At 48.9% G+C, this 18,486-nt stretch overlaps 2 protein-coding genes across 3 annotated transcripts; one reads left to right on the top strand and one right to left on the bottom strand.

The window, feature by feature from the left end:
• Positions 1-202: 202 nt before the first annotated feature.
• ZBTB3 (zinc finger and BTB domain containing 3) lies at positions 203-2,572 on the bottom strand. 2 transcript variants are annotated; one of them, XM_019414711.2, is made up of 2 exons: positions 2,545-2,572; positions 203-2,087 (listed from the first exon to the last, which is right to left on the bottom strand). In XM_019414711.2, the coding sequence occupies exon 2, from the start codon at positions 2,034-2,036 to the stop codon at positions 486-488; it is 1,551 nt and encodes a 516-aa protein (XP_019270256.1). In that variant the 5' UTR covers positions 2,037-2,087; positions 2,545-2,572; the 3' UTR covers positions 203-485. The 2 variants fall into 2 exon arrangements, with proteins under 2 accessions (XP_019270256.1, XP_019270255.1); XM_019414710.2 differs by lacking the exon at positions 2,545-2,572 and adding an exon at positions 2,369-2,525.
• An 8,861-nt stretch (positions 2,573-11,433) lies between these two features.
• Positions 11,434-15,098, top strand: POLR2G (RNA polymerase II subunit G). Its single transcript, XM_019414720.2, has 8 exons — positions 11,434-11,570; positions 11,704-11,813; positions 12,698-12,857; positions 14,081-14,131; positions 14,237-14,302; positions 14,399-14,470; positions 14,663-14,696; positions 14,920-15,098. The coding sequence occupies exons 1-8, from the start codon at positions 11,559-11,561 to the stop codon at positions 14,931-14,933; spliced, it is 519 nt and encodes a 172-aa protein (XP_019270265.1). The 5' UTR covers positions 11,434-11,558; the 3' UTR covers positions 14,934-15,098.
• The last annotated feature ends 3,388 nt before the right edge of the window (positions 15,099-18,486 follow it).

Raw genomic sequence — 18,486 nt, 5'->3', positions numbered from 1 at the left:
CTGTAAGAGTCCCTAATTAGCACACTTCTCCTAAGTCAAGTCTATGTTGTCCTTTGCACATCTCACTTTTTCCCTCATTAGCATCCTGACTCCTACCCCAGGTACAGATATCAGATTCCTAAAAGGTCCACAGGAAAGTTATGAAAGAATCAGGAGGCATGCGGGTTTGGGGAATAAACCAGCCAACACCAGTTCAAAGAGATACTTTCACTGCTAGCTTTATGGTCCGGGATGCAGGGTGAGAAGTGATTACACCTCAGCAAAATTCCCAGTGCCCTTGGAGAAGGGCTCATGGAGTCGCAATGCCCCATAAAGTCCTGCTGCCTGGCTGGGGAAAGGAAAAGTGGGAGAAATCCTAAGCCCAGGGCACAACGTTCCTTCTGCTCCCTGCACAACCCACCCCTCGCAGGGGAAATGGGAGGCTTCCAACCTGTGCTGCCCCCTGATGATGGCAAGAGCAGGCCTAGCCTCAGCTCCTGCTGATGTCAGTTTTTGGGGCCAAGTACAAAATCTTTGGGTGGCCCTCCACCACCGCTGTTCTGTCTGTCTGCTGTAGGGGAGCCATGCAGGGGCTGCACCCCCAGGAGGGGGCCAGCCTCTGGATCCGGTTTGCTGCGTTTGGCCAGGTCCTCATTGTGAGCCTTGCGGATGTGGCGGTATAGGTCCCCTGACTGTGTGTAGCTGCGCAGGCAGTAGCGGCACTCATAGGGTCGCTCGCGTGTGTGCACGGTGGCGTGGCGCCGGAGTGTGTAAGAACAAGAGAAGGTCTTCCCACATGTCTTGCAAGTGGGCACATCCTCCGTGAAAACTCCAAAACTTCCCGGGGTTGCTTCATACTCAGAAGGCAGGTAAAGTGGCTCATGCAGGGCCGGGGGGGCCGGCAGCGGTGAGGTCACCAGTCCTCGGTGGTACTGCCCTGGACCTGGCAGCAAATGGTAGGACAGATGAGGATCTGGGGGCAGGAAGTGGTCACTTGGTCCCACCTCCTCTAGTCCTGCCCTGGGCTCCTCAAAAGCCTCTGGCTGAGGGGGCTGTGCGCCAAACAAGGCTCCTCCAGGTGGGAAGAACCCCTCGGGACCCTGAGGCGTTTCCTCTGACACATCTGGCTCCTCATCGGAAATCACAATAGCTTCCACTTTCACCTGGACCAGCTCAGCTTCGGCTGGTGCTGGAGCCTGGGATGGAGCTGGGGCTGGGGTTGGGGCTGCTGCTGGAGCTGGAGGATAGAAGCCTTGCAATGGCGCTCCGGCACCCCTTGGTTCCACCATCCTCAGACTCTCACCCACATCAAGGGGAGCCAGCGGCTCCACTGAAACTGCTGGAAGGCCAGAAGAGAAGTAGTTTGCAGGAATGGTCTCTGTGGAGCTACTAGGGCTGGCAAGGGAGACATCAGCCACTGGTGGAGGGGGGGGGCGTAGATGTGGCGGGTCAACCTCCATGCCAGGCTGTGTCGTGTCTGCCCCACCGGACACTGGTGGCTCATCTGGAGGACAGACAGTTGGTGAGGGAGCTGCAGGGCCCTTCCATTCCCCTTTGCCCCAGTGGCCTGATGTCTCAGCAGATGCCAATGAAGGCTGGGGGCCGCGGGAGGGGTTGGACAAAAACTCCAAACTAGGGGGCTGTGAGTTGGTTTCCTCCTCCTTCTTGGTACTGTCTGCCTCTGCCAGGGCCCGGGCTTGCAGCCGCCGCTTACACACTTTAACGATGTCATTCATGTGCAAGTAGCTGGCAGCTGCCAGCACATCCTCCACGGGGGTATCCCCCCTCAGGGCCAGCTGGCCAGCGTACATAAAATCCAGAAGCAGCCCAAAGGCTGGGGCTGTGACAATTTCATTGTGGATGCACACCAGATCCCTCTTGTCCAGTTCCCGCTCCTTGTAGAAAAGCTGGAAGAATGGGCTGCAGGAGGCCAGCACAGCCCGATGGGCCAAGAACTGGGTGCTACCCACCATTACGGTGCAGTCACAAAGGAAACCCTGGGACCGCTGCTCTCGGAGGCTCTGCAGCAGCTGCTGGCTGTGTTCTGGGAACTCCATAGCACCCCACGGATGGAAAAGGACCCTAGAAAGGTCCCCACCAGTGGCTCCCTGGGAAGAAAGGACAGTAAGTTAGGGCAGGTAACCTCCCCAGCAACCTTAACGTCAATCCTGAGCTATCACTTGCCACTCCAAAGCCTCTGGCAACACCGTCCTGACCCCAAGACGCCCGCTGGAATCGCTACCCTTGTTTCTCCTAGGTCACACCCAGGGGGTCTCCTTTTAGCTCCGCCCCCTCGGCCCAACCTTAGCAGCAGGCCCCGCCCCTGTTCGCAAAGGCACCGCCCCGGAAGTCCCGCCCCCTAACCAGCCTCCGCTTCCTCGATGCCCACCCGGCGGCTTCCAGCAGCTCCTCCAACTAGGAGTCTCTTTTGCTTCCAGGCCTTCCCGGGAGATGCCTCCACGCCCCACTCCAGGAACTCCCCTGAGCCTCTCTCTCTCTCTCGCATTCCAGGAGCTAAGAAGTCCTAGGGTGGGAACTAGAAGAGAAAGCTGATCCTTCACCCACCAGCGAGCAGCCACCGGCGAACTCCGCCCCTTCCCACCTTCTCAGTTTTCATTGGCTCAAATTTGCCTTCCCTCGGCACGGATTGGCTCATTGTCCACTGACCATCCCCCCGCTCTGACTGGCGTCTGCAAGTGGGTGCTGGTGGCCGTTGCTCAGGCAGCTAGGCTCAGGATTGGCTGGCGCTCCTGTCCTAAACTTTTCCTCTTCGTCCCGCCTTCTTTGCCTCAGAGACCTCTTGATTGGCTGAGCTTCTCCCATCTACCTGAGGCAACAGGAGGGCGGGGACCGGCTCCATGGAGATGAGCGCGACGCCCTCTGGGCGGGGCGCGAGGCTCGACACCCCGCTGAGTGTTTGTGCTCAGGGCAATGGGGAAAGGGAGAATCTACGAGCTGGTGTAGTACCCAGGGGGCCTGCTTCCTGACCGGGCTCTGCCGTAACGGTGGGCATTAGCTACGTCTCTCCGAACTGCAGGTGTCTCTTGAAAGTCCCTTCTTCCCTCAAAAAAATGATAAGATGCCTTTTTGCTCCACTACCCCCAATCTGATGGTTCCAGGCTCCTGGCTCAGTAATGATGGTGTCTGAGAACTGGCAGCTGCACCAATGCTCTCGTACGATCCTTAGCCTGATCTCTAGTCAATTTACAATTAAGAGTAATTAGATTGCCTTTCTCTGTGTCTGGAGCAGCCTGGGAAGTGCTGATGGAAGGGAGGGAGTGGGCTCAAGGCCTTCAATTTTCCAGTACAGGAGAAAAAAGAGTGTGGTTTGTTTTGTTTTGTTTTGTTTTGTTTTGTTTTGTTTTGTTTTGTTAAGTAGGCTCTATGCCCCACGTAGGGCCTGAACTCAGGGCACTGAGATCAAGAGTCGCATGCTCCACCAACTGAGCCAATCAGTTGTCCCCAAAGCATGATTACTTCTGAAGAAAATTTTTGAGGGTACTTAGGCAACCAGAAGAAAGGGCTATAGGTTGGGAGGCAATGATACCTGCCTCTTCTCTGACTAGGACAAGGTGTTTACAGGGTTACCATGGTCACCACCACACTAGGCATCTTAACTTTGTTCTGTAGCTAAGCCCTCCAATGAGACAGAACCAGAATTAGGGACATTCATCAACCTTTCATCCTTGTACTAAAGACCTGTGGGCCATACTGGCCTCAGCTTGAGACCCCATCTTTTCAAGATACCTTTCCAAGCCATACAATATTGTATAGGAATTAAAACTAACATGAGCAACATTTTCATTTTATAAAAAATATCTATATTTTCAAAACCCAAAACATGCAGTAATAATAGTAACATTGTTTTATATTTTCCCAATTTTCTTTAATGTCTTATAAACAGATGGATTCTCACATCTGCTTGTGTTTTCAAGCTATTATGAGATATTGTTTTGATTATGTGAAGAAAATTTGACCTCACACAAGTATGAATGCATGGAATTTCCATTGCCCGTGGTGAGGAGTTTGTATTTTATTCTGAGGGTAACCGGAAGCCATTGATGAGTTTTAAGCAGAGGAGTGTTCTGATATTCTAGTTTTCATTTATTTTCTCTTTTTTTTTCATTTATTTTCTCTCTTTTTTTTCATTTCTTTTCTTTTTTTTTTTTTTTAAATAGGTTTCACACCCAGCACAGAGCCCAATGAGGGGCTTGAACCCACTACCGTTAGATCAAGATCTGAGCTGAGATAATGAGTCAAATGCTTGGGGCACCTGGATGGCTCAGTTGGTTGGACGTCTGACCTTGGCTCAGGTCATGCTCTTGCACTCCGTGAGTTTGAGCCCCATGTCAGGGTCTGTGCTGACAGCTCAGAGCCTGGAGCCTGCTTCAGATTCTGTGTCTCCCACTCTCTCTGCCCCTCCCCCACTCATGCCCTGTCTCTCTCTCTCTCTCTCCTTCAAAAATAAATAAACATTAAAATTTTTTTTTAAAAGTCAAATGCTTAATCAACCAAGCCACCCAGGTGCCTCATGATTCTAGTTTTTAGAGGCTTATCCTGGCTATTCTGTGAAGTAGGGGATCAAAGTGGGAGCAGGGAGGAAGATGTGGAAATGGTCCCATAGGTGATGATGATGGTGCCCTGACAAAGGTAGTGGTGGTGTAGAAATGCTGGGTCAACAGATTTTGCTAAAATGAGGGTAGGAAATTAAGGACAAGTAAAAAAGGAATGGGGGCACCTGGGTGACTCAGTCAAGTTTTGGACTCTTGATTTCAGCTCAGGTCGTGATCTCATGGTCGTGGGATCAAGTCCCCAGCTGAGCCCTTCATTGAGCCCCGCGTTGGGCTCCACACTGGGCATGGAGCCTACTTAAGATTTTCTTTCTCCCTCTCCCTCTGACTCTCTCCCCTGTTCACACACTCTGAAAGGAAGGAAGGAAGGAAGAAAGAAAGAAAAAGGAGACAAGGATAGCCAGAATTTTGGCATGAGCAATAGTGTGGTTGACAGAACCATTGCCTAGAGGAGAGAGAGACAATGGGAAACCGAGAGTTCTGCTTCCTCTTAGCCAGTTAGACTTGTGAGCCTGAAGATCAGGGGTAATTTTGGGTCTGGAGATACATGTTTGGAATATCATCAACCTACAGATGTTATTTAAAACCAAGGGACTAAAGGGATTATCCCTTGTATGGTAGAGGACTGGTAGAGTTACTAAGCAGTAAAGAACATAGGCTGGGAAGCTTAAGCAATCCTGTATTCTACAGGTTCAGAAGAGATCAAACTGAAGGTGAGTCAGAGTTTGGGCACAAAGACTGAATGCTTGCCACACTGGGGTATTGCCATGCATACTGGACCTAGATTTTCTTAAATTTTTTTTCTTAAGTAAGATATGCCTGGGGTGCCTGGGTGGCTGAGTCAGTTAAACATCTGATTCTTGATCTCAGCTCAAGTCTTGATCTCAGGGTTGTGGCACAGCAGGAAGAGCCCAGAACCTGGAAGAGGGGCAGCTGGGATGGATGATCCTTGCTTAGAGATTGCCCTCCAGCAGGACCTGGGTCTTGTGTTTGTTTTTAGGAAACAGGTGAGAGACATCATCATCTCTAAAAAGAGATAGCAAAAGGTAACTGAAATAATCCTCCAATAGACTTTCTTTGTATGCCAAATCTCAATACAGCTGATTGTTCTCCATTGCTGTTTTCTCTTTCTATTCTAGCTTATCTCTGATCTTGAAGCTTTGGAAGTAAAGGGATCAGGGCTTGGGGAAAATTTATCATGGCCAACCCATGCCTGGGGAGCTCAGAGAGATAGGAATAGGTTCATTGTGAGATGAGGTTCAATCAACCCATATTTTAAAATTCCAGTATTTGCAGAGTGCCATTTGGTGCTAGAGACTTCCTCACTGATGCAACATAGATATGTACAAGGGTGCAGGGACAGACCAGGCACAGCCACTCATTGCTGACAAAATCCAAAGGCAGATAAACTTGTGGTAGGGAAACCAACATCTGGGAAGTCAGTGGATTAGCATCTCAAAGACTATCTCCAAAGCATGGAAAACATTCCCGTGTTTTCAAGAGGAGAATTCAGGGCAAAGGTGGGTGGGTGGGTAGGCAGTGAAGATCAAGTCTTGGAGTCAGTCATGGGTGGGGTTTTGCTTGCTTGGGACACTACTTATTGCTTGAGGGGGGTAATTTTGGAGTCCTTCAAGGGATGCTTTGCCTTCAGGGTCTTTCCCTAGAGCCCAGAGACAAGCTGGCATGAAAAAGCCAACTGGAAAGTTTGAGGTCAAAATGGAGGCAGCCAATGCCATCTTTTATGGGTTCTAAGAAGGGGAGTGACATGATTAGACTTGATTTTTGAATACATCACTGTGGACAAATAAGCACATAAAAAGATGCTGAACATCTTTAGTCATTAGGGAAATAGAAATTAAAACCACAGTGAGATACTACCACACAGTTACTAGAATAGCTAAATAAACAAAGCCTATTGACAATACCAAATGCTGATGAGGATATCAGAGCAACTGGAATTCTTATACCTGCTTATGCAATTATGATTTAATATTTTACCATACCACGCAGACACAATACATCAAGAGCAATGATAATAGTAAACTGTGGTGAAATAATGAGGAAGAAGAGATGAGTTGTTGTTTTTTTAAGATTCTATTTTTTTAATTTAATTTTTTAAAGTAATCTGTATACCCAATATGGGGCTCAAACACGCAACCCTGCGATCAAGAGTCCCATGTTCTACCAAATTAACCAGCCAGGCACCCCAGGAAGTGGTGAGCTTTAAGTATCTATTTCTTTTCTTTTTTTTTGGTTACATTTATTTATTTATTTTTGAGAGACAGAGCACAAGTGGTGGATGGGCAGAGAGAGAAGGAGACACAGAATCCCAAGCAGGCTCTAGGTTCCGAGCTGTCAGCACAGAGCCCGATGCGGGGCTCGAACTCACAAACTGCGAGATCATGACCTGAGCCAAAGTCAGGCGCTCAACTGACTGAGCCACCCAGGCGCCCCAGTATCTATTTGTTTTTAAAGAGGGTTAGGACCTCAACACCTGGGGTGGCTCAGTTGGTTAAGCATCTGACTCTGACTCAGGTCATGATTTCACAGTTTATGAGTTCAAGCTTGGAGCCAGCTTCAGATTCTGTGTCTCCCTCTCTCTCTCTCTCTCTCTGCCCCTCCCCCAGCTCACACTCTGTCTCTCTCTCTCTCTCTCTGAAAAATAAACGTTAAAAAAATAAATAAATAAAGAGGGTGAGGACCTTTTTTTAAGAAAAGTTTTTATTTAGGGGTGCCTGAGTGGCTCAGTCGGTTGAGTGTCTGATTTTTGATCTCGGCTCAGGTCATTGATGAAGTTTTGGGGTGATGGGGGGTTCATGGGGTCTGGAGCCGATGACCAAGAAAGAATTCTTGAAGATGTCTTTGGTGCAAAAACGGTGATGTTATTAAAGCACGGGGACAGGACCTGTGGGCAGGAAGAGGTGCACTGTATGTGTCGGGGTGGGGGGGATCTTTTATGGAGTTGGGGGAGATAAAGTCCAGAGGGAGTTTCCAAGGAGATTTTCACATACTTAAGACTTACTGAAGGCCTAGCTACTGTCAAGCTAAGGTTGTTTTTCTTTCTGGTAAAGCATTAATATTAAGCATTAACATTAAGACAGTAGGGAGTTCCTAGACTTTAGGCTGTTGACGGGATTGCCTTTTTCTGGTAAACTGGTAAAGACTCTTATCCAGTTTAACCATTTGTTTTTGTCCTTTCCTGTTTGGGGGTAGTCGGGAGTGTCCAAGGAATATCACCCATATCCCATGAGGAGGTGGGGGGGGGGTGCTGTTAGCCTGCATTTTGTCCTCAGCTTGCCCCACGCTCCTTTATCAGTCATGATCTCACAGTTCATGAGTTCGAGCCCCATATCCAGCTCCGCACTGTCAGCGAGGAGCCTGCTTGGGATTCTCTCCCTCCCACCCCCGTCCCTCCCCTACGTACTCTCTTTCTAAAAAGTAAATAAATAAACTTAAAAATTTAAAAAAAAGTTTCTATTTATTTTGAGAGAGAGTACAAAGTGAGAGAGGGGCAGGAAGAGAGGGGAGGAGAGAGAGAAAGAGAGAGGGAGAGAGAATCCCAAGCAGGCTCCACACCAATGCACGGTTTGAACTCACAAATCTCAAGATCATGACCTAAGCCGAAGTCGGATGCTTAACCCACTGAGCCATCCAAGTGCCCCTAGTTTTAAGTATCTGTTAAGAATTCTGACTCTAATTACAATGTGTTCCCCGCCCCCCCCCCCCCAGCACACACACACACACACACATATCAAGTAATTCTCAGACACAGGCTGAATGTCCTACAACTTAATTTAATTCTGAATCTATCTACTTGGCAATAGTATCGGGTTCCACGGGTTAAGAGCTCAGTCTTGTAAGAGTGCTCCCTCTCCCCCACCCCCAACTTTAGATGCCAATTGAAAGTCTAGGTTGTCATGTATGCTTCTCATCTACTAGCTATAGATTGGAGGTTATAAAGAACCCTTTGGTGCAGGTGGGTTGGAGAGATGCTGGTCCTTATCCCACCTAGTTGAAAAGTGAATCTCGCAGACAGCAGAGAGTGAGCAAAGCGATAGGGTTTATTGAAGGAAAGTACAAAGCTCTCAGGAGTGAGAGGGATGCCGACTGGGTTGCTGGGTATGATTTTTGTCTCTGACTTTTTATTGGGACTTTATCAGGAATTAGATAACAGTTTGTGAGACTCTATTCATGACACCTAGCACGGGCAGATCTGGAATGCTTTTATCCCTTTTTCCCCCAAACCTGCACACAGCTATAGCATCCCACCCGCATATGCAACCAGGGCACTGTGGACACCACCAGGAGTAGGAGGGCCAAGGGCCACTGTGGTGAGCCTTGAAGTCTAGGGCGGGGGTCCCTTGGTGGAGCCCTCCCAGCTGCAATCAGCCTCGTCTTAGGGTCCCTCATCTGGCCGTGCCTACTGTTAACTCTTTTCCTACTCACCTTTTTGGGTTTGGTTAATTTGCTAGAGTGATTCACAGAACTCAAAGACACATTTCACTTACTAGATTACTGGTTTATTATAAAAGGATGTATCACTCAGGAACAGCTAGGTGAAAAAGCTGCACAGGGCAAGGTATGGAAAAGGTATGGGACTTCTATACTCTCTTAGAGTGCTACCTTCCCCATATCTCCAGGTGTTCATCAACCCAGAAGCTCTCAGAAACCCATCCTTTTTGGTTTTTAGGAGGCTTCATTATCCGCGCAAACACACACACACACACACACACACACACACACACACACACACACACACACTGGATTAAATCATTGGCCATAGGCCAAAGATTCAACCTCCAGCCCCTCTTCCTTCCCTGGAGGTCAGGGGGTTGAGAGTTCTAACCCTCCAATCACGAGATTGGGTACCCCAGCAACCAGCCCCTGTTATGAGGTGATTTTCAAATATCACCTCATTAACATAAACTTGGGTGTGATTGAAAAGGGTTTGTTATGAATATGGAGACACCTTCATCACTCTTACCCTTTAGGAAAAGGGTTTTAGGAGCTCTGTGCCAGGAACAGAGAAGGCCACCTATGTTTTTCTTATTAGAAGTTACAGTATGACAGCTACCTTTGGGTTTTTTTTCTAACTTTTTAAAAAGTTCATTTTGAGAGAGAGAGCACATGAGCATGAGTGGGGGAGGGGCAGATAGGGAGAGAGAAAGAATCCTAAGCAGGCTTCCCACTGTGGGTGTGGAGCCCGATGTGGGGCTCAAACCCATGAACCCTGAGATCATGACCTGAGCCAAAATCAAGAATCAGATGCTGAACAGACTGAGCCACCCAGGCGTGCCATGTTTTCTTTTCTAACTTTTTATTTGAACAATGTCAAACACACAAAAGTAGTAAGAAAAATATAAGAAACCACTATAACCCATCATCTGGCTTCAACAGTTATCAATATATTGCCAAACTTGTTTCATCTATACCTCTGCCTTTGTTTCTTTTTTTAGTATACTTCAGTTAATTGTATGTTATAATAATAAACATCATTAATTTTTTTCATTAAATGTTTAATAAAGGCTGTATTTAAAAACTGGCTTGCAAGTTTTCTGAAATATTAACAATTGGCACCTGGCTGGCTCAGGCGGTAAAGCATGGGACTCAACCTTGGGGTTGTAAGTTCCAGCCCCATGTTGGGTATAGAGATTACTTAAAAAAAAAAAAAAAGGCTCTTGCAGCTGTTTCCAGCACACCGCTGTCCTTAGGGGAGGCTGGCTAGAAAATAAGAGAGAGGAGGAAGTCAGGACTGCTGAGGCCCATTCATATACTTCCTTGCCTGACCATGGTCAACGGGATCTGCATGGAGTCTAAGTGGCTGACTGGTGGGTTCAGCCATTCTAGGAAATGGGCAATGTCAATGGGAACTGATGTGTGACAGCTCTGAGGAAGCAGGATGTCCTTATTCTTGCAGGACGGTAGGTCAGGCTCTCTTATTTACAACACACAAAAACTTATTCGGGCAGCAGGGAGTTTGCTCAAGGAAGGCCCCAAGGACTGTCGTGGATCTAGAGTCAACTGCTGAGCCTTTCTCATGGGTCTGTGGCTCATGGTTTCTGCTTCTTTCTGTATGGACCTTTTATCAGTCAGGGTCTCCACAGAGAACAGATTGCATGCTCACTCTGGCTAATTGAGGTGAGTTTAATAAAGGGACTGTCTACAAAAATGTGGGTAGAGTTGAAGGAACACACAGGGGCTCACCGGTTCTCTAAGCCGTGTGTGTGTGTGTGTGTGTGTGTGTGTGTGTGCGCGCGCGCGCGCGCGCGCGCGTTGGAAGGAATGGGGAAATGGGAAGGAGGAGTGCAGTGATCTGTTTTCTCACACCTGGAGGGAGCGCTGCCTTCTGGGCTCTGATTTTGGCTGCTTCATCTCCAAACTACCTGCCGGCAGGGGGTGGGTGTTCCCCTCCGTTAATGTTTGGTGAACGAATGGCTGCATGAAAATCTGGAAAGCCCGAATATGCAAGTCTTGGGGTCAGACATCCTGAATTTGAATCCTGGCCGTGAGTGACCCTGAAGTGACCTCAGCCCTCTGAGCCTGGAACCTCATCTGTCAACGGGGACAATAACTCTTGCTTGGTGGGGTTGCTGTAGAGATTAAATGAGATGAGAACAGCTACTTACTATGCTTACTATGTGAAAACAGTCTTCAAAAATTTGCTATACGAATGCACTCTGCTAAAACGCTTTATTTATGTTGTCTTTTATTAGCTAATTAATTCCGTTTAAAAGAGTTTACTGGGCACCCATTCTGGGCCAGACACTTGCTTTACCGGAGTCCGGCGGTTGGACCGCCGGTGGGCGGGGAGGAGGGGGCGGGGCCTCGCAGATTTCCCGCCCACGACGGCGATGCCCAATTGGGTCCGCGGAGAGGGCAGAGTCCCGCCCACTTCGCTGGGGCAGGCCCGGAAGCAGAGTTGCTGCGGCTGTGTGTTTCCGGTTGGTCCAGAGGCGCTGCGGTCCCGGCGGGAGTGGATTCGGCTGCTGTCCCGTCCGCCGTGGGAAGATGTTCTACCACGTGAGCAGAGCACGGGGTGGCGGCGAGGGCAGGGTCGAGAGGAGGAGCGAAACGTGGCGCCGGGACGAAAGGTTGCTCCTCACCCCGGGTCGCTGCCGCGCCTTGCTTGGTCTCCATCCCGTTTTCCCTGCAGATCTCCCTGGAGCACGAGATCCTGTTGCACCCGCGCTACTTCGGCCCCAACCTGCTCAACACGGTAAAGCAGAAGCTCTTCACCGAGGTGGAGGGGACCTGCACCGGCAAGTGAGTGCTGCGCCCTCCGTGCCACCTGATCTGAGGCGCGTGTGGCGCCCGAGGCTTGCAACCTCTCCCCGGGTCCTACTCATCCTGCGAGGACCTGCCACCTACCCTGGGGAACCCTCTCACCCTCTCAGGCACCCCAGGCAGTCAGTTGCTTCCTTGCTTTGGGTTCCCACGGCGCCCTCTGCAAAGCTGGATCATGAGACTTCCTCACTTCAGCTGAGATTGTTCACTCATTTACTCCGCAAACGTATCTAAAGCTTCTGCCGTCTGCCAGGTTGTGTGTTGGGCTCTGGGAACAATGCAGTGAACGAGATAGAATCAAGCCAGCTCTCATGGAGCTCACAGCCTAATCATTGTTCCTGTGTCTGTTCTCCTGTGGTTCTGCTGGTTTTCTTTCTCCCACACGACCAGGGACTTGGCCTGGCACATCTCTGGGCTCTGCACATAAGGGCCTCTCACACAGTGATGAACGGGGTGGGATGAGCCCAGGGCTATGGAGTATTTGGCCTCTCTCATCAGAATAACCACATGCAAGTTCCTGAGCCTCATCTTGTCCCTATAGAATCAAGACTGGGGACAGGCCTGGGAATGTGTGTTTTAAGAAGTTCCTCTTAGGTGATTCTAAGGCATCCCAACGATTGAGGTCTCTTGGCTCAAGGGTTTCAGCCTTCTTGGACACTTATTGTGAAATTATTATGAGAGCAGTGTTTGGTATTTTGAATACTGATCAGTATCCTGTCTTCTCTTAGTCATTAAGTTCTGGGGTCGGGGTGTCCTCTACTTCCCTTTGTGCTCTTCTCCAACCCCCAGGCTCACTGACTTGTTGCAGATGGTTTTAGAGGCTCTTACACACACGGTGCCTTTCTTTTTCCCCATGCTTGTAGGTATGGCTTTGTGATTGCTGTCACCACCATTGACAATATTGGTGCTGGTGTGATCCAGCCAGGCCGAGGCTTTGTCCTTTATCCAGTTAAGTACAAGGCCATTGTGTTCCGGCCCTTTAAAGGGGAGGTCGTGGATGCTGTTGTCACTCAAGTCAACAAGGTGAGACCGTACATAGCGGAGGCAGTTGGGTGGCCGCTCGGAAGATGTGAGATGGGTTCCAACTCCTCTTGCTAACTCTGTGTCCTTGGCTGAGTCAGTCTGTGCTTCAGTTGCCTCACCTGTTAAATGGTACCGTAATCTTGTGCTGTCTCCGTCCGGGTCATGTAAGTCAGCCTGAGTAGTCAACAATAGCACAGCCTCCATTCGTGGAGTACTTACTGTGGGCCAGGTAATGTGCAAAACCTCACGATGACTGTGGTGGGTGCTTTTATCCATCTTTATTTATTTATTTATTTATTTATTTATTTATTTATTTATTTATTTATTTATTTATTTATTTCAAATGTTTAATTTTGAGAGAGAAGGGGGAGGGGCAGGGCAATGGAGACAGGATCCAAAGCAGGCTCCGTGCTGACAGTGCAGAGCCCGATGTGGAGCTCAAACCCATGAGCCACGAGATGATGACCAGAGACGAAGTCAAGAGGTGGATGCTTAACCTACTCTACTGAGCCACCCAGGTGCCCCATCCCTTTTTATAGAACCTTAAGCTTGGAGAAGTTAAGCCTACTGGCCAAGGTCATGTGGTCAACAAGTGTTCAAATTGTGGACTGACAAGTCCCAGGCCTTGGCTCTTTACCGCACTGTTTGCTTAACTTCAAATGAAAGCTTGAGGGCCGCGTGGGTGGCCCAGTTAAGCGTCTGACTCTTGATTGCAGCTCAGGTCATGATCTCAGGGTTCATAGTTTAAGCCTGGTGTCGGGCTGTGTGCTGACACTACGGAGCCTGCTTGGGATTCTCTCTCTATCCCTCCTTCCCTTTCTCCCTCTCTCAAAATAAATAAATAAATAAAATTAAAGGGAGCGCTCCTGGGTAGCTCAGTCAGTTAAGCATCTCACGGTGGCTCAGGTCATGATCTCACTGTTCCTGAGTCTCGCATCAGGTGAACTTGAGCCCTGCTTCGTGTGAACCCCGGCCCCCCCCCCCCCCCCCCCCCGCCCTGTCTCCCTCTCTGTCTCTGCCCTTTGCTCACTTGTGCCTTCTCATAAAAATGATATGAAAATAAATAAAGTGAAAGCTTAACAGAAGAGAGACCAGAAAACAAATGATACAATCCAGAGTGGTTTCAGGACATCAAGAATATTAGGAATCAGACAAAGATGAGCTTAGAAGACATGGGGGGGGGGGAGGTAAAAGAAAAAGCAACATCACTCATTGCCTTTTAGGTTGGACTCTTCACAGAAATTGGACCTATGTCCTGCTTCATCTCTCGGCATGTAAGTCTGGGCATGCTGGGGGTGCCAAGGAGGAGAGACACCCATCGTGACCATCTCCAGAAGGCACCCCTGTAAAGCACTGACCCAGTCTGGCTTTCCTTTCAGTCCATCCCATCAGAGATGGAGTTTGATCCTAACTCCAACCCGCCATGTTACAAGACGATGGATGAGGTGAGGAGGGAGGAAGTCAGTGAGAGGGAGGAAGAATGAGCCCTCCAAGGGATTTCGGCGTGAGGGGTATCTGAGTATACTGTTCCTCTTCCCCAGGACATTGTGATTCAGCAGGATGATGAGATCCGCTTGAAGATCGTGGGGACCCGAGTGGACAAGAATGACATTGTGAGTCCCTTGCCTGTCTTCCTGCCTGTACCAGGCAGAGCTGGGAGCTGTTGACTTCTTACAGCTCCTGGGGATGTTGTGCTCTCTTCTGCCAGGAAGAGGGGATGGGTGGGCAGAAGGCCTGGGGCTGGGCTTAGAGGATAGTTCTGTGGTTGCTAAGACTTTATGTCCTTTTCACCTTCCCTCCTGCAGTTTGCTATCGGCTCCCTGATGGACGATTACTTGGGTGAGTGCCTGATCACGCATCCGGGGCTGTTGCCTGGAGAAGGCACAGGTGTATGGGGGTGGGGGGGTGGATGTGGGACTTAATGCCCGAGTCACAGATGAAAGGAACTCTCATGCTGTCTGCTTGGAAGATGCAGGACACGTGCCCTGTGGGATGGGAAGTATATGGTAATGGCCGCCCCCAAGCTGCGAGCTTGACTGATGTGCTTTTCCTGTTCTTGCAGGGCTTGTGAGCTGAGCACCGGGGTGTGCTGCTTCATTTGGTCCTTATCTAGGAGATGTGACTGTCATGCTTCCCACGTTGTCCAGAGGCCCAGTCTGGCTGCTGTGGGGAGGCAAAGAAGGTTCCTTGTCCCCAGAGTTGCGACTCTGCAATTCTAACCATAAAAGGTCCTTGTTCTCATGGAAGTGTTAGCTCCTTTCTTCGGTCAGAACAACTCTTTTTTAGAAAAGGCTGGGGGCCAGTTGCTCACTTGCCTCTCTTTTGGTGGCCTGATGCCTCAACTAGCCTCAGCTACCCAGGGGACCTGACTAACCCCTTGCAGAGAGCTAAAGTTGACCTCATTGAAGGAAGGGCACTAAAGTTAGGTCTTCAGGTTGCTGCAAGTGATACTGTCATTAGAGTCACTCCGAGTTCCAATCTGGTTTCAGGATATTTGGCCTTCCCGCACCCTTAAAACTAACCAAGGGTAAAGCTGGGAACTAGGGGAGAGGAGATCGTGGGTAGGGAGAGGTGAACAAGAGGACAGTGATGACACAGACGGGGGTTGGGGGGGTGACAGGTCCCAATCCTTCCTAGGATGAGTCACAAACAACAGAAGCCTTTACTTGCTAATCAGTCACTAAACTGAACCAAAGATGTGGAAGGCTTCAAAATGTCAGGGTAACACAGCAGAACTCCATGAAATGACTATAAGATTAAACAAACATGCTACCCTCCCTCACGGTATGCTCACACTCTGCTTTTGTAATATTTGTGTGCCTTGGAATGCCCTTTCCTAGCCCGTTGGGTTGCTGCCTGCTAATCTAGCAAATCTCCGTCAATTCTTTCTTTTTTTTCTTTTTTTTGAGTAAGCCTCACGCCCAGCGAAGAGCCCAACTCGAGGCTTGAACTCACGACCCTGAGATCAAGAGTCAGATGCTTAACTGACTGAGCCACTCAGGTGCCCCTATAATTATTATATAATGCATACAAAGCAGTGATTATCAACTAGGGTGATTTTTGCCGCCAGGGGCATGTGGCAATGACATTTTTGGTTGTGACAGCTGGGTCCTGGATGGTACTGCCTTCTAGTGGGTAGAGGCCAGGGATGCCACTAAACATCCTACAATCTGTAGGATATCTCTCCCCCCCCCCCACCCCGCCCCCGCCAGCAAATGATTATCTGGTCCCAAATGTCAATCATGTCAAGGTCTAGAAACTCCGATATGAAGCAGAATAGTGGCTGAAACACGGTAAAAAAAAAATTGGCCTTTGAATGTGGTTTCCTTCTTGCCATTAGCACTCCTGGACAGATAGAAGCTCTAACATTTGCACCTCTACAGTGGACCACAAAACATGCTGTTTTGTTACTGTCTCCTGTCTCCTTTCTATTTCTTTTTTTTTTCTTTTCTTTTTTTTTTTTTTTTTTACATAATCTTTACACCCAACTTGAGGCTTGAACTCCGACCCTGAGATCAAGAGTCTCGCACTTGACCGACTGACCCAGCCAGGCACCCCTCATTTTTTTGTTTTTTATCAGGTAAAGAGTCAGTTGAGATCATTGTAGATTTGCACGCATCCCTCTCATTTTTGTATCTCCAGCTCTTGGCACTGGGCCAGGTTTTCCAAGCTTGTTGAATCTGGGAAAGTGTGCTGGATTAGCAATGAATTTCCCCATGGAAACCACGTTAAAGTCATGTTACCATTTCAGTATACGGTGAGTTGATTACTCAGGCTGTAGGGATTTCCCCTAGGCTGTAAACAGCATGTGTCTCACGGAGTAAAATTCTTCCCAAGTTCTCAAATGCAACCACTCATCCGTTAATTGTGTTGGGGATAATCTGGAAGTAACACCAGGCCTACAAGGAAGTGACTGATGGACAGAAGTGGCTTGTGGAACGTGAACATGTGGGTGCTGGTGAGGACGTGGGGTGTGGCAGCTGCCAGGAAGGTGTGTGCTGTGTGGAGAGGGGTTAAGTGCGGACGGTCTGGAGATGGTCTCCAGGCCTCTTCTTTTTAAGGTTTGTAACTGAAAGTTACGGCCTCTTAAAAAGGTCACAGGTAACAGGAGTATCTGCCTGGTAATGCTAATTTTTTTAAAAGATACTTTATTTTCGGGGCGTCTTGGCTCAGTTGGTTTAGCATCTGACTGTGGCTCAGATCATGATCTTGTGGTTCGTGAGTTCGAGCCCCACATCGGGCTCACTGCTGTCAGCTCGGAGCCAGCTTTGGATCCTCTGTCCCCTCTCTCTGCCCTTCTCCCACTTGTGCTCTCTCAAAAATAAAGCATTTTTAAAAATACACATTTTATTTTTGATAGCAAGAGAGCGCTTGAGCAGGGGAGGGGCAGAGAGAGGGAGACAGAGGATCCGAAGCAGGCTCTGAACTGACCGCAGACAGCCCAATGCGGGACTTGAACTCATACTGTGAGATCATGCCCTAAAGCTGAAGTTGGCGACCTAACTGACTGAGCCACTCAGGTGCCTAATGCTAAATCTTTTACACACATTGCCCACAACAGTTCCACGAAGTAGATTCTGTTGGTCCACTTGATAGCTGATAAAACAGATTAGAGAGACGAAGTGTAATGCCAAGGGTACACAGCTAGTGAGTGGTGGAGCTTTGTTTTGTTTTTAAACTTGTCAGTCTGCCTTCAAAGCCATCCTAGCTCTTTTTGCCAGGCTCTAGGTGGCTGGGGAGTGAGTGGGACCCACCTTTCTCCTATCTGTGGTCATGTGGGTCTCACTACTGCTCTCGTTGGCCCCTGCCTCCACTTGAGGCTGGGGGCAAATGGGCCCCAAAGTGCTCGAATACAGCTTTACTATATCCCTCAGGCCCCTGGGCCTTCTGTCATTGTGTCATGCCTTTGAGCTTGCCAATGGCTGTCCAGACTAACACCTCAGCAAGGAGAGCTGCCAGCAGCCCAGATCCTGCTGAACTGACCTCAGACTCAGGATGGTGGAGGAGGCCCTGCCGCTTCCCTTTATGCAGAGGTGGACAGACACTCCAGTGTTCAAGCACAGTACTGACACTACAGCAGATGTCATACTGACTATAACTGGAAGAGACTCAGCAGGGTCATAGTCTCCTTAGGTGGTGTTGCCATGGCAACCTCCACCACATCCATCTGGCCTTCCCAGCTCTAGCCTGGGAGGATCTTTTTTAGAGGCAGCAGCATCTTACCCTGAGAGGGAGGAAGGGCGAGGATGTGTACATTCACGCTCCTCCGCAGAAAACTCCTTTCTATAATGAATAGCCCATTGCAAACGACCTCATTTTGAATGAACATAAAGGAATTAATTCACTGTCTGCCTCCTGAGGTGTACAAGAAGATTCAACCTCAACTCTGCCAAGTGCTTTCACAGACATCATCTCACTTAATCTACAGTAACCCTGTGAAGTGAGTATCAGTACCCCATTTTGCACTTGGGCGAAAATATGGTTAGGCAATTTGCCCCAAAGCGATGGTAGAATTTGAACCTAGGTTGGTCTGACTCCAAATACTATCCGTAACCCACTAAACCCACTTGGTTCTGAATTGAGAGCTGTCCAAGTTTAGGAAAGCATGTGCGTGTAAAGTGGTCAAGGA

The sequence above is a fragment of the Panthera pardus genome, unplaced genomic scaffold, assembly GCF_024362965.1.
Source record: "Panthera pardus isolate Hobbes unplaced genomic scaffold, ASM2436296v1 HiC_scaffold_12, whole genome shotgun sequence".
Taxonomy (NCBI): domain Eukaryota; kingdom Metazoa; phylum Chordata; class Mammalia; order Carnivora; family Felidae; genus Panthera; species Panthera pardus.
This window is presented reverse-complemented; position numbering and strand designations above follow the sequence as displayed.